General features: G+C 37.1%; 1 protein-coding gene across 2 annotated transcripts in view; it reads left to right on the top strand.

The window, feature by feature from the left end:
* The window catches only part of PLPPR4 (phospholipid phosphatase related 4), a 41,368-nt gene that overhangs the window by 14,708 nt on the left and 11,157 nt on the right, over nucleotides 1-15,503 (top strand). For both annotated transcript variants that reach the window (XM_026497552.4, XM_044383940.3), the window contains exon 2: nucleotides 9,708-9,893. In XM_026497552.4, the coding sequence (XP_026353337.3) occupies nucleotides 9,708-9,893 (186 nt within the window). The remainder of the gene's footprint in view (nucleotides 1-9,707; nucleotides 9,894-15,503) is intronic.

The following is a 15,503-nucleotide window of genomic DNA, read 5'->3' as shown; positions in this document are numbered from 1 at the left end:
GTAGAGAAACTGTTTTAAGAGTGAAGAAATAGGTGAATTTTTAAGATGGCACATATTCCCTGCAACATCCTTTTCCCTTTGGCAATCACAGCCTTTGCAGCAATGTTGAGGGGAAAGTAGGTTGAGAGCCATGAGCAAAGAAGTTGACAGCATGTTTCCTGGACTCAGGCACCTGGGTAGAATCGGGGGGTTCCCACTCATCAGCTTTGTGACCCGTGGACAATTTCTGTAACTGACATCTGCCTCAGTTTTCTCATCTGTAAATTGGAAATATCAATAGATACTTTATAAGTTGTGAACCGAATGTAGCAATCTGTTATAGAGCAAAGCATGGTATCTGGCACCCACATCCCCAAAACATATGCTATGGGATTGTCAGGAAATCATTCGTGTTTTCTGTTTAATAGTAATGTCCTGATTTCTTTTGGTTAAATTTGGTGAACATTTATTGAACACCTAAAACATTCAGAGCACTGTGTGGCATATATAGGTCTCAATTTTAAGTACTTAATCTTAAGACCAGGGCTGGTAATATACAAAAAAACTATAGTCCAAGGCAGACAAACAGGTCCTACAATAAGATATATATGGAGTACAGGAGTCAGAGTCTTCAGTTCTGAATGAAGAGCACGGAGAAGGTTTCAGGAAGAAAAAAATCATGTCATCTTGACCCTTTTGAGGACAATTTTTATGGGACACGAATGTGAAAATGTAATGTAAAACAGAGACTAGAAAATGTCTTTTGAGACGTAAGTGTAATGGGAACATAGGCTGTTTGTGGGTTGGGACAGTGAAAAGTAGGTACAGAGCAAAATTAAACAAGAAAGGTAGATTAGGCTATAATATAAAAGGTCGTAAGTGCCATTCTAAAAAATTGGTGCTTTATTCGGTTGTTAGTGAGACTCTTAGAGGCATGATCAGATGTGAACTCTAGAAAAATCAGCCAGAAACACTGTGGAGGATGCAATGAATCTTGCGGACGATAGAGATCGAAGACCTGATACTTTATAGCTGGTAGTGACCATGTGAAAGGAATGAGTGGAATGTCTCTGGGATCATGCCAGCACATGGATACTTTTAGAACTAGATGGCAAAGTAAGTAGCCCTTCATTTCACTGAGAACAGACGAGGCCCAGAAAGGTTAAGTGACTTGCCTCAAATTCCAGAAGCTAGTGGAATAAATGAGGGAGAAACTGGCTTCTCCTGGCTCTGAAGCTGAATTCTATCACGCTGCCTTGTTTGAATTTGTATCTATGCATGCCATCTAAACCACAGCTAGTTTATTTGTGAAAACTAATTTAGATACCTAGACCTTGAACAACGTTATAGACTCATTCTTGATCTTTTCCTTCCCTTAACAGCACCACACATGCCAGTGTGTTTTTTATAACCCCAATTTTTGAGATTCATTGTAGTTCATCTAAATAGGCTGCAATTAAGATACCTTGTAAACTACAAAGCCCTGTACTATATTATAGTATCTGTTATTAGTTATTATCATTGCCAATATTTTAAGGAAGCATTTATCTGTATTAACTACAAGGCAAAAATTACTAGAAATGTCATTAAATGTTGCACTGTAGGAAGTGGAAAAGTCTATCATCACCGTGTTGACCTATGACAACCTCCTTTGTGGCACAAGCTTTAGTAAAATTACTTTGATCTGCTAATATTTCTTCCAGTTTGAACTTGATTTTAATATATTGTATTAATGTTTTAAATTTCACATTTTATATGATTTAGGGATACTTTATCAGAATTGGTTCCCAGCCTCCCATTTAAACTTTGTTATTGACAAAAAAATAAATTACATTAAACTAAATTTGTTATTCACAGTTAAAAATGTTCCTTTTCTTGTAGATTACCTCTGGCATACGAGTGATATGAATCCACATAATTGTGTTCTTTGACTTCTTGTGCCATTATTCATATTAAAAGCAAAGCAAATTCACTCTGAAATTTCTTGTGCAAGTGTTCAAAAGTGAGCGTGATGTTGTTTAGGGGCGCCTGGGTGGCACAGCAGTTAAGCGTCTGCCTTCGGCTCAGGGCGTGATCTTGGCGTTATGGGATCGAGCCCCACATCAGGCTCTTCCGCTATGAGCCTGCTTCTTCCTCTCCCACTCCCCCTGCTTGTGTTCCCTCTCTCGCTGGCTGTCTCTATCTCTGTTGAATGAATAAATAAAAAATCTTAAAAAAAAAAAAAAAGCGAGTGTGATGTTGTTTAAATCATCCTCTATCAATAATGTGCTTTTCACCAGCAGCCTTGGTCCAGATTGGCAACTTACTCTTTTCTGACAGCTACATGTTGATACCTAAGAGGCATCTCAACTTTCATGTTTCCAGAACAGAACCTTCGATTTCTCCCACTCAAGCTTCTCAGCCTTCCCTCTTCCAATAAATGATGCCACTGACCTGATCGCTTAAGCCTCAGGTCCTTGAAATCAGCCTTTATTCTTTTTCCTTCAGGGGCCAGACAATCAGTAAGTCCTGTCATTTCCATCTCCAAAATCATAGCCAGATCTGGCAACTTCTCCCATCTCCAGCACTGCACCTGCAATCGTGTCTTGGCTGGCTTGCTGCAAGGGCCGCGCATCCACTAGCACAGAAGCTCCTTGGGTGCAGAGAACTTTCTGTTGTTGACTGCTGTGTTCCTCGCTCACAAAGCAGGGTCTAGCGCACACTGTGTAGTCAAGAAGTATTTGCCGCGTTTGGATGAGCCTTCTAAATGTTCACCCTGCTTCTACTTTTGACCACCCATGATCCATCCTCAAGCCAATAGCCAGAGTGAGGTCTGTAAGATATATTTCAAGTCATATGCAAATAATGAATGTGGAACTCTACATCAAAAACTAATGATGGACTGTAAGGTGACTAACGTAACAATAAAAAAAATGTATATTTTTATACATAATAAAATATATATAAATATATATTATAAGTATATTATATAAAAATATATAAATATATATATATATTTCAAATCATATTACACCTCTGCTTAAATTCTCCAAAGTGTTTCCAAATGTACTTTGCACACAGTATTTTTTTTTAACGATTTTTTATTATATTATGTTAGTCACCATACAGTACATCCCCGGTTTCCGATATAAGGCTCGATGATTCATTAGTTGCTTATAACACCCAGTGCACCATGCAATACGTGCCCTCCTTACTACCCATCACCGGTCTATCCCATTCCCCCACCCCCCTCCCCTCTGAGGCCCTCAGTTTGTTTCTCATAGTCCACAGTCTCTCATGCATCATTCCCCCTTCTGATTACCCCCCTTTCTTTATCCCTTTCTTCCCCTACCGATCTTCCTAGTTCTTATGTTCCATAGATGAGAGAAATCATATGATAGTTGTCTTTCTCTGCTTGACTTATTTCACTTAGCATTATCTCCTCCAGTGCTGTCCATGTTGCAGCAAATGTTGAGAACTCGTTCTTTCTGATAGCTGAGTAATATTCCATTGTATATATGGACCACATCTTCTTAATCCAGTCATCTGTTGAAGGGCATCTCGGCTCCTTCCAGGATTTTGCTATTGTGGACATACTTTGCACACAGTATTAACTCCGTCCACAGCCTTTAATTCTCTGCAAAGCTTGGCCCCAAATCCAACTCTCTGACTTCTTATGTCATGTCTCCGTCCTGAGTCTACCTTTTACCCGGTTTTTAGATGATTAGTTCTTTCTTGCCCCGTTAAGCTTTTTGCTTAAATGACACCTACTTAGGTAGGTCTTCTCTGATCTAAAAGAACAATCCAGGCACTCAGTTACCACAGCCTTCTCTTTTGTCTTCTTTGGAGTATATGTTCTTTCTCATATTATAATTTTTAAATTGTTACCCGCTTTCCTCCGCGAGAATGAAATCTTCATGAGAACAAGGACTTTGGTTTATTCCATCTGTATTCCCAGGGCACAGAACAAGGCCTAGCACTAGCAGGCTCTCAGTAGATATTTGTTGAATAAAAAAATAAACAAAGGGGCATTAATATTATATACGTTAATTGGCTCTTTGCAACTATGATCCCACCAGTTTAAGAGGATTTCATAAGACTCTACATTCATGACAGCCATGAAAAAGGAAAAGAATGGAACTGACCTGTATTACTCTAGGCCAAGAGCAGAGTAAACTCCCCCAAATGAGAAGGAAAGCTTGCTCCTATCATCAACACGCTAAAAGCAAGTAAGTTATCTGACCTAGAGAAAATGTCATGATAGATTCCATAAAATGTTTTGCTAAAATTGATCTATACCGTCAATTTGTTTTTTTTAAATAAGGCCTCAAAAAAATCAATATTATCTAGTGAATGTAATCTTTTGAAACACATTTCTTTTGCTTGCAATTTTCTCTTAAAAATTGCTTCTATTATTTTTACTCACAAGTTCCTTAGCAGATGGTAATTATAAGAATCAATCTCTCTCTTTTTTTTTTTTTTTTTGAAAATCATTTTCCTAATCTTCAGGTAATTTCCCTCCTCTGTATTGCTGCATAAAAATAACAAGCTCACACTTTTTTCTTGGCTACAACATAACTAGAGAATAAAATTCCTAGTGCCTGCCTATATGGATCTTTTAAAATCTCTTTTTAAATCTCATTTTAAATGCAATCGAAAGATGTCTGTGCGATTTTATTATGTATATATATATCAGTTCTATATCTGTGCCCAAATTAGTACAAAGCATCTGTTAACGTTCTTCCATTCAAAAAGAAGTTTTGTTGATGAGCATTTCAGAAGATGAAAGATACCTCTGAAGATAAGTGTGTTAGAAAGAAACATTGTAATTTAATTCATTATGTTGTCTGGTAGTAAAATACAATATAGGACAACAATGTATAAAATTACTTTTTCCTCAAATATTTTCAATATCTTGTTCAAATGACTGTTTCTTTTTTTTAGAGATTTTTATTTATTTATTTGTCAGAGAGAGAGACAGCACAAGCAGGGAGAGTGGCAGGCAGAGGAAGAAACAGGTTCCCTCCTGAGCAGGGAGCCCGATGTGGGACTTGATCCCAGGACCCTGGGATCATGACCTGAGCCAAAGGCAGACACTTAACTGGCTGAGCCACCCAGGCATCCCCAAATCACTATTTCTTAAAAACAAATTGAAATAGAATACAAAGAACAAAAGATTAAAAAAAAAAAAAACCCAGAGAAACAAACATCAAAAAGAAGAAAAATATGACCATTATTTTGAAAACAGATGAGGGTCTCGAAAGATGTTTCTATGGAACGGTAAAAGCTGTTAATACATGGGTAGAAACATGGTGTCACTGGGAAAATCTTAAAAGAAGGCTGAGGTCTGAAATGACTAAGGTGCATAACATTACTGAAGAAAATTATTTTCACTCAAAAATTAATCTATTATATTCATATATATGCATACATATTTGGAAGTCACTCTGATGTATAATATTAGTGGAAATGTAGAAATGAGTTATATTAGGCCCTCACTTTAAGGAGATTTTCATTTGGGAAGCAGAACAAAGGCTCCAACTAACACATAGCAGATAACTATAATAAAAGAACAGCATATACAAATGTCCTAAAAAGAGGGGCACAGGGGTGGCTCAGTCAGTTAAGCATCTGCCTTCAGCTCAGGTCATGATCTCAGGGTCCTGGGATGGAGGCCAGCATTGTTGGGCTCCCTGCTCAGTGGGGAGCCTGCTTCTCCCTCTCCCTCTACTCCTCCCCCAGTTGTACACTCGCGCGCTTGCTCTCTCTCTCTCTCTCTCTCTCTCGCATGCTCATGCTCTGTCTCTCCCTCAAATAAAAAAAAATTTTTTTTAATTCCTAAAAAGAAGTATTAGGGAATTAAGAGTTAAGAAATTACCCTCAAAAAGGATTAGCATATCATGAATTATGAAAAATTAATAATATTATTAATAGTTACAGCAAAAAAACAATAATTATACTAACATTTATAAACTATTCTTCATTCTAGGTGTTTGAAAATTACTTGCAATAGTTCATTTAATCTTTTCAACTGCCTGTGATGATGGGTACGTACTGTCAATGTACCTATTTCATAGACAAGAAGACTGAGGTTTAAGGAAAACATTTCCAAGGTCACATTGGTGGTAGTGAGTGGAAGAGCTGATATTAGAACCTCCCTTGAAAACCATATGACCTCATTGGTTTGACTACAGTATGTCTAGTTCAGAGTGTCCCTCCCTATTTACACACAGGCGCACGTACACATGAACACACACAGACACACGCACACTATAGAAGTAGAACTTTCATTTCATGGCTCTGTCTCCATTGGTATAGTTAAGCCGATTCTAAAGTAATCATCCACGAAATTCAATAACAAATAATGTCTTTACGAGGGAAAATTTATTTAATTTTCAGTTGGTCACGTTGATTAAGTTTTGTTCATCTTTCTGCAGAAGACATCAAACTTGCTTTACTGGAGCATTAGTATCTTAAACTGAGATGATCAAATGTCACTTGTGTGGGCATCAAGAGTCTCAGGTCTGACTCCCATTTACAAAGTACCTTTATAAGACCTAAAATATGAACTAAAGGCATCAAGGAAAGAGGAAAGAAGATGGGTCATCAAATCTGGTTTAAAAGTGAAATACTTAACAATCACATTAACGAAGGGAAAACTTTTACTGACTTAATGGAGACAGTAGCTTTAAGATAATGTCTATTTATGCTAAGGTGATACATATTTTTAACTAAAGATTTGCAAATAGAAACCCTTAGTTAAACAGAGCTTTAAGCAAACAGCCCCCACATTAATTGATGCTAGTTGTATTTCATTATCCTGAAACTCTAATCCCATTTTTGGGGAAAAAAAAAAAGCATAGAATAGTGGTTTAGAAATGAGACTTTGGAGCTACAATTCATGGGCTCAAAATCTACCTCTGTCACTTACTAGAGAAGACTGGGCGTATCCACCTACAAAACAAGAATAATAGCACCTATGTTATATCATAATAAAAAGTCTTAACTTAAATGAGTTAAAAATTAACTAATACAATTATTTAAGGTTTCTAACACAGAAAGTTGACGGCACATAGTAAGGGCTATATGCATTATTAGTTAAATGAGAATTAAAATATATTTAAGTGGATTTAAGTGAAAAATCTCAATCATGAACATGCAGCATGAAGTGGTGCTTTATTGGTTGAGACTGAAAGCTCCTAGTCGTGTGTTACAGGAGAGGGGAGCGGTGAGGAGGAATGATCAGACATTTGGAGTGATCAAATGATCATGGGTTCTTTTTTTTTTTTTTTAAAGATTTTATTTATTTATTCGACAGAGATACACAGCCAGCGAGAGAGGGAACACAAGCAGGGGGAGTGGGAGAGGAAGAAGCAGGCTCATAGTGGAGGAGCCTGATGTGGGGCTTGATCCCACAACGCCGGGATCACGCCCTGAGCCGAAGGCAGACGCTTAACCGCTGTGCCACCCAGGCGCCCCTGATCATGGGTTCTAATGAGAGAGATGTGACTGTTTTGATGTACTTTTTATCCTATTGAAAAGCATCAATCTGAAAAACAGAGGGACAATGCCAGATTAATCTCTCTATATAATTAGTTTTTCTAATAAACCTAATTCTCACCTCATTATAAAAAGACCCATGGGAATAGAAGGCATAATGCTGTTTTGTAAATTTATTTTTTTTTAACTGAACAACCAGATATCACGGACGGTCAATAATGTCCTCATCAAAAATCTGCTCTGTTTAGCAAAGAAATATTATATCCTCTGCAAGTAACAAAGCCTTAAGCTAAACAATTCTTAATATATGTGTGATTTAATCTGAATTTTCAGATTCTGAAAGGCCTACCATCAATGTACATGCAGTATTTTCTCAAGCTGAGAGCAGGTGTTTCATAATCTTATGATCCTTGCTGGCTAAGCCCATGTCCTGCTCAACCATATTATAGCCAGCTTCCACATAGTCCCTGGCATATTGTAGGTTGAGTGAATAAATAATTGAATCCATAGCACAAAGTCTCAAAGGTAAATGGGTAATTTAGGTTTACCAGACAAACTAAAGGACATGCAGTGAAATTACAATTTCAGATAAACAGCAAATAATTTTTAGTATAAGTATCCCCCCAATATTGCATGGTACATACTTACACTAAAAATTGGTCATTGCTTATCTGAAATTATAATCTCACTGGGTGATCTGTATTTCCTTTGCTAAATTTGGTAACTCTAGTCTAGTTATTAATTTATTTAATTAGTCATTTATCAACAAGTATTTATTGCAATATTAAATTATTAAATGATGTACTACACGCCCACCATGTGCCAGGAACAATTCTATGCCCTGACTCAGCAATAAAAAATATCACTGGCAGACTCTCACTTCATGCAGCGTGTGTTTCGGTGGGAGATGGAGAGACGGTGATGAAAATAAACAGGTGAAGTATTAAACTGACAAGGTAATTCTGGTTGATGATTGAGGCCATGAAGAAAATCAAGCAAGATGATAAGGACAGAGAGGGAAGGCTGAATCAAGGGCGACCTTTTTCTTTTGTGTGTGTGAGAGAGAGAGAGAAAGAGAGAGAGAGAGAAAACCTTTATTGATAAATATTTAGGTTACAATGCAATAAATAGAGTGATGGTTTGTTGGGGAATAAAAACTCAAGCAGATCTCTGTGTCTCCACCCCAGCTCTGGTTTTCAGCCTCTGCCTTGCTACTGGCCAGTTTGGACAATGAGGCCTTGGTGGGTGTGGCCAGCCTCCTTGAGCCCTTGGGGGCCTCTGTCTTCCTGGCCAGGGGTTCACGCACCATCTTAGACTCGCCATGCCTAGGAGAAGCAGCGCCCTTGGCTTTGGGCCCCTCCTTGGCCGCATGGGCAACAACCTCTTCAGGGGCGTGGTTTTCCTTCTTTTTGGCTGGAGAAGCAACACCATTCTTGCCCTTAGGGACCATGGATTTTGAACTCTGACTCCCAGCTTTCGTTTTCCTGCGGGCCTCACCACCGTGGCTATTTCTTCCCCCTTTGACTTTTGACTTCCCACTGGGCCCAGTGGCACTGGTAAGGGCCTGTGTGGCCTTGTCTGGCTGTTGGGAGGCCTGATGACAGGAAATCATCATTAAATGATGAAAAGAAGCCAGTCATACAAAGAGCCAGAGGAAGAGCACAAAAAGAAGGAACGGCAAATGCAAAGGACCCTAAGTAGAAATGAATGTGACTGTTTAGGAGAAGGGTGGAAACCAATTAGATTATGGTGGACAGGAGGTTGGGGAGTTGTATAAACATCGTACAAGACGATGTAAGAGACTGAAAGAAGAGTCAGTTCATGCAGAAATTTGTATTCCATGATGTGACATATGGATATTATTTGAGTAGAATGGAAAGCACTAGAGTGGTTAAGATAGGGAGGGATGTGATCAACAATATTTTCCAAAGACCCCTTGGTTTGCTGGGTGGAAAATGGATAGGTGGGGTGGGAGGAGAAGAGTGAAAGTACAACACCAGTTAGGGGGTGATCTGAGAGCAAGGGTGAGGGAAACGACATGGGCTCATAGCAGGCTGGTGACAGAGGTTGGTGAATTAGATGTTCTGAAAGCAGAAGCCATAGCATTTATGAAAGGTTTTAAGTCTTGAGATCAGAGGAGAGTGGTGAGAGAAGGGGAAATAGCCATTTGTTTCTGCTTAAAGGCGCACTAATCCTATGTGGGACCCGTGCACAGTAATAAATTGCTATCCTATATCCTTCCTTCTCAGTTGCCTATATTGGCATCATCGGTGGTCAGCCTGTATTTCCTTGAACTCACGGATGTCTTCAAACCTGTGCACTCTGGATTTAGCTGCTATGACCGGAGTCTTAGCATGCCGTATATTGAGCCAACCCAGGAGGCAATTCCATTCCTCATGCTGCTGAGCTTGGCTTTTGCTGGACCTGCAATTACGGTAAGAATTGCCCCCAAATTATGTTTGTCAGTCCCCCAACACTAAGAATGACCACATTTGTGTAATAAATGGGTTAAAAACAAAAAAAAGTGAACCCGAAATCTTGGAACGGAAAGATCATGTCTTTGAGATATTTTGAAAATGTCATGTGACTTAATAGTTGAAAATTACTGGCATTAAAAGTTAAGATTGAATAATTGCAGAATTGATGGGTCTCTAATGTTCAGTTTTATAAATCATTCTAAAAAATGTTTGTAACTGCATAATTCCCCTTGAATAGCTAATATGACATTTCAGATATACTTCCTAACTATTGTGTTCATTTGGTATCTGAAGTCTGGAAAACTGGAGGGGAAAAACAAATAATTATATAGCCAAGAACTTTCTTCTCAAAAGGCATGTTGATATCACTTACAGTTTCAGTTTTTAATGGATTAGCACTTTTTATTGATTAGGAGCACTGAGCACCAACAATTATAAAGTAAAAAGGGCAGGACTCACATTCCTGGCACGTTGTTTCACACATGCACACATACACAAAAATAAAATAGATGCAAAACAGGCATTTGCATTTTAAAATATATAATATAAAGAAATGCCCTAACTTACTAGAATTGAATTTTTTTAAATCATTGTTATTTTTAGTTTTCTAACTTAAACATTATGAAGAAACACATTTTCATTAATCCATTAATAAGTAAGACTGGACAAGCCTTTCCACCATCTCTTCTGCCCCCAGAATCCCACATAAAGAATAAGAAGCATATTTCAAGGTTAATAATATTTATTTCTACCAGCAGGAGCTCTTACTTTGCTTTTATCATGCTCATGAATGTCAGAGGAAGTGGTTCTTAAATGAAAAGCTGTATTTGAATGGAGTTTTTATAAGATTCCCTAATGAATCGGTCAATTCTGGTTCAACACATCAGCAATTTTAAAAAATCTATACATAAACCCTCCAAAGTCTATACTTTTATGTAGCTATGAATTTGTTTTTTCAAAATTTCCCCTGCATTAAATAATTATAGCATATGTTTACGCTCTAAATAGATTATACAAAACATTCTCAGAAGGTAAAATCAGAACTTAATATTCCATAGAACTTTATCATACTTAAAAGGTCTCAAATACTTTGTAAATTAATGAGTTATTTGAACTCCAGTTAACTCCAGAGTGATTGGAACGATTAATGATGTGCTTGGAAATAGCCGAGAAACTAATAAAAGATATTTAAAGCGCAGTATTGCTCAGAATAACAGCATTTTCCTGTCATTTCTCTAACAACTTATTAAAAAATCCATATCATCAGTCATTTGACAAGAGCAAAAAGAATATATGCTTTAAACTACTACACCAGAAAGCATTTCTCCTCGTTAGGGTGTAACCCCCAAATTTATTATAATAAAATACTTGAAATAAATAAAATTCTGTACAAATGTTCATGACTGTGTTAATATTTAACGCAAGACTATGTTTGATATTTAATCATTTAAATAATATGTTTTTATATATCCAGAAGCCTTTCTTCCCAAGGGCATTTTACTAAGTTGTCAGGAAAGCAAGTCTGATTATGCCACTTGCTGCTGACACCGTTTATGTCCCATCGATCCCTTTGCTAACACTATTCCATGTCCTGGGGACAATGACCTTGGCCTCATCACTGTGTTCCTGCATCTGTGACTCCTTCATTTCCTTAATAAATTCTCATTATGCAATTTAGACATGTTTCCCGGGGCTTCCAGGCCAAAGCTTTCTTTCTTGAGGCTTGAGAGATGACAGGGCAAATCTGTCATGGCTGCCTCTCACCAAGTTGGACCTGGGAAGCCCAGTGCCAGTTCCCTCCACAAGGGACCCACTGAATTTCAGGGTCTCCGCACAGGGCCTCCATAGTGGCTGCATGCCTCTTAATGGAACAAGAAGGAGACTAGGGAAATATTATATTTTGGGGTCTCTAAATTCCCCCATATCACTTAGAGCTCCATGATACTCTAGGGAGTCAGTAGTTCTTTTCTTCCACACTGGGTTCGTAGCTCTGGATAACCAACTCAGTGGTAAAACAAATCTTGACTTTGCTCACATCAAATATTGCTTTCACACCTTTCTCTCCAAACATATATCATACTTCTTCTAGATTCCTTTCCAATTTCATTTTCTCCTCTGTCTTTAAGGACTTCTCCCAAAACACTCATTTTTTCAACATTGGTCTTACGGGGTCTATAGTCATCTTGTTCTAGACCCATAATTCTGTCTCTAATCTTACCACATAGTTACTATTCTAATCTCCTTCCCCTCTTTTCCTGGGGATGAAAAATAACAAGTAGACTCTAATTGCCAACTTTCACGGATGCTGTGTTCTTTTTATCTATATGGTAGCATAAACCTGTTACAAAATGATGTGGTGAGGGAGGAAGGGAAGCAAGAGGAATCCTTCATTTGGAAATGGTTTTTAAAGCCCAGTTCTGATGGGCCTTAAGGAGGGCACGTGATGGAATGAGCACTGGGTGTTATATGCACCTGATGAGTCACTAAATTCTACCCCTGAAACTAATGATACACTGTATGTTAACTAAATTATATTTAAATAAAAAATTAAAAAAAATAAAGAACACTTCTGTGAGGAGGGGCATTTCCTTGTTTTCACCCATTCATCTGGAAAGCAGACCAAGTATAACAAAAGACCTCATGTCAGCAATATTCTTTAAGAGAATCTTTGCATGAACAAAAGAAGATCAACTGATTTTTGATACAGGCATTTAAATATAAATCACTTAGTGTTTACTTTTCAGATTTTTTAAAATGCTTTGAGAGACTTTTAAAAATAACCTGTCTTTGTGATCTTATACCAGAAACTGTAAAAATTCCTTTCATGTCTGTGAAATACATTTTCTTATGTGTCTGAAATTGCCCTTAAATTGGAAAATTTCATCCTTAATATTCACTTTTCATTTACTTTAAAGTGATAATGAAACAAGCATTTTGTTCAGTCCTTTGGAGATTGTGTCTCAGGGAAAACAACACAGGATATCATAAATCTTCATGAAATCTCTATGAATAGAACAAATGTATATTTTCTCTTTGCTAGAAGTAAACTTCTATTACATATTATTAAAGGATAAGTATATCTAACTTTATAGGAGAATTCTATTGGAATTTGATTATAGTTCCTAGATGATAACCTTAGCTTTAGGACAATCGAAATGTACAATATTAGATGCATTAAGGTTTCCAAAAGACATTCACTGCAGATTTAAACACTGAAGATCCTATGATAAATATTATACTTTTTGTCGTCCTCTTTTGTTGTTTTTACAACACAGAGGTTTTTTTTTTAAGATTTTACTTATTTATTTGAAAGAGAGAGTGAGAGAGTGAGCGAGAGAGAGCATGAGTGGAGGGGAGGGGCAGAGAGAGAGGCAGACTCCCTCTGAGGAGGGAGTCAGATGTGGGGCTCCATTCTGGGACTTCCGGATCATGACCTGAGCCAAAGGCAGGCACTTAATGGACTGAGCCATCCAGGCGCCCCAACAAAGACTTTGATTGTGAGTTCTCCCTGTGGTGGCTATTCCTAGGGCAGTACCCATATGATTAATAAAAAGAAATATAGTTCTCATTGTGTCACCCCCAAAGCAGAGCCACTTCAGAATTTCTTCCAAAAACCTGTCCATGATGTTAAGGAAAAAAAAAAAAAATTCTTTTTTGGTCTGTGTACAGATTAAACAGAATATTGTGAAAAGATACCTGTCAGAAACTGTTTTCTGTTTACAAATGACATAGGAACAAATAATTTTATTGTCAAAGCCTAAACTCCGAAACCATATTTTAACACAACAGCATTCCATTCAGAATGAGGAAACGAGCAAGCGCATTTAGAAATACATCACGAAGCATCTCCGCTCCCCCTGAGGAGACCTCCATCTTTGGACAAAATTGAACCACTTTTGAAAATTCATGCAATGACATACAGATCAAGGTTAAATGAATAGAAGTGTGAGGAGAAAATTGATGTGTTTCTTAGAGAGGACAGTTGGGTGGTGTCAAAATAATGACAAGAAACCTCTATCCATAATCAAGCGAAATAGTATTAAAGCACTCTCTTGACATATGAGTTTTGAGCATATTAAACAACTAAAATAAAACTCCTGAAATCTCAAGGTCATTTGAGATAATGACGATTGTGTTGTATGATAAGATACTTTTCCCTAAAGGCACTACACAAATAAATTCTTATATAATTTAGCATTCATGGATAAAATGTGAATCATTACATATATAATTGAAAAGCGGAGAAAAAATTACTCACAGAACTATTTTTGAGGAAGTGAAGATGAAATCAATATCTTTTAACCATAAAACAGTGCATTTCATGGATGAGTGGTTAATTCTTGAAATGATGAATTTGAGATAACCATTATCTTATTCTATGTGTGAGTTATATCATGTCACATATATCTATGCAGAATATAGGACCTATTGTGTTTCCGTGTCTAACTTAAAGTGATAATGTAGGATGATATTTTTCAAGAAGTACAAATAATTAACTCACTGTTCAATGATTTGAAAAAAAAAACCCACTGCTTTTTGATGATTTCTATACAATTGATCTTCAGGATGTTTATTATATATGCCACATGATTTTCACACATGTGTGGTTATTGGTAGAGTTCCATTATGAAAATTAATTTTTTATACAAATTAAGATTCCTTATAATTGTACACATACCATAATACCTACAGAATTACATATAGCAGATTGAACACTCAAAGCAGAAGGTCGTGGGCTTAAGGTCATTAGTTTAAAAAAACTGCAATTTTAAATACTTCATAAAACAAATGTTAAGCTAGTAATGAGAACTGGGAAGTTTCCCTTGGGAAATCTGTTTGAGCCCTTGATCATGACTATGACCTTTAAAGTGACATCATCACTTGTATCTAAGAGACTGCCAGTATCTCCTTAATTGACCTTTTCTCAGCTCCACACTTTTCTACAAATCAATGTCGCATTCCATAATAATCTCTTAAGTATGCTAATCTTAAATATTTGAAATTTTTTACATAAATAAAACTCATAATTTCAAATCTTGCTTCTCTTGTATAGCGTAACTAACGGCCTGAATGCCCAGGGTAATTAGCCAACAAGAATCCCACAGTGAAGGGAACAAATGCAAATCCCACATGCCAGCCATTGTGCTAGACAGTGAAAATAAAAGGTAAATAAGAAATGGCCCTTCCCTTAGGGGGTTATAGTCTAGTGAGAGACAAACAAATGAACAATTGAAATGTCCTTTAACCAAGCTATGCCAAAAAGAGAAGGCTGAGGTGCTAAGACACAAAGAAGGAGACATAATTCAATTTAGGGTGCTGTAGGGTGTTTCAAGGATAACTTCTTGAAGAAATGATGCCTAAATGTATTGGCTCCCTTCCGTGATGTCCTAGGTCCTAGAATCCTACAGCAAATACACTTTTCTTTATCTTAACATCTCTAACATGTGAATCCTTCTGATACTACAGTATGGCTCTCTGTTCATTGTAAACACATTTTTTCTTTTTTCTTTTCTTTTTTCTTTTCTTTTCTTTTCTTTCTTTCTTTCTTTCTTTCTTTCTTTCTTTCTT

Source organism: Ursus arctos, unplaced genomic scaffold (assembly GCF_023065955.2).
Source record: "Ursus arctos isolate Adak ecotype North America unplaced genomic scaffold, UrsArc2.0 scaffold_12, whole genome shotgun sequence".
Lineage (NCBI taxonomy): Eukaryota > Metazoa > Chordata > Mammalia > Carnivora > Ursidae > Ursus > Ursus arctos.
This window is presented reverse-complemented; position numbering and strand designations above follow the sequence as displayed.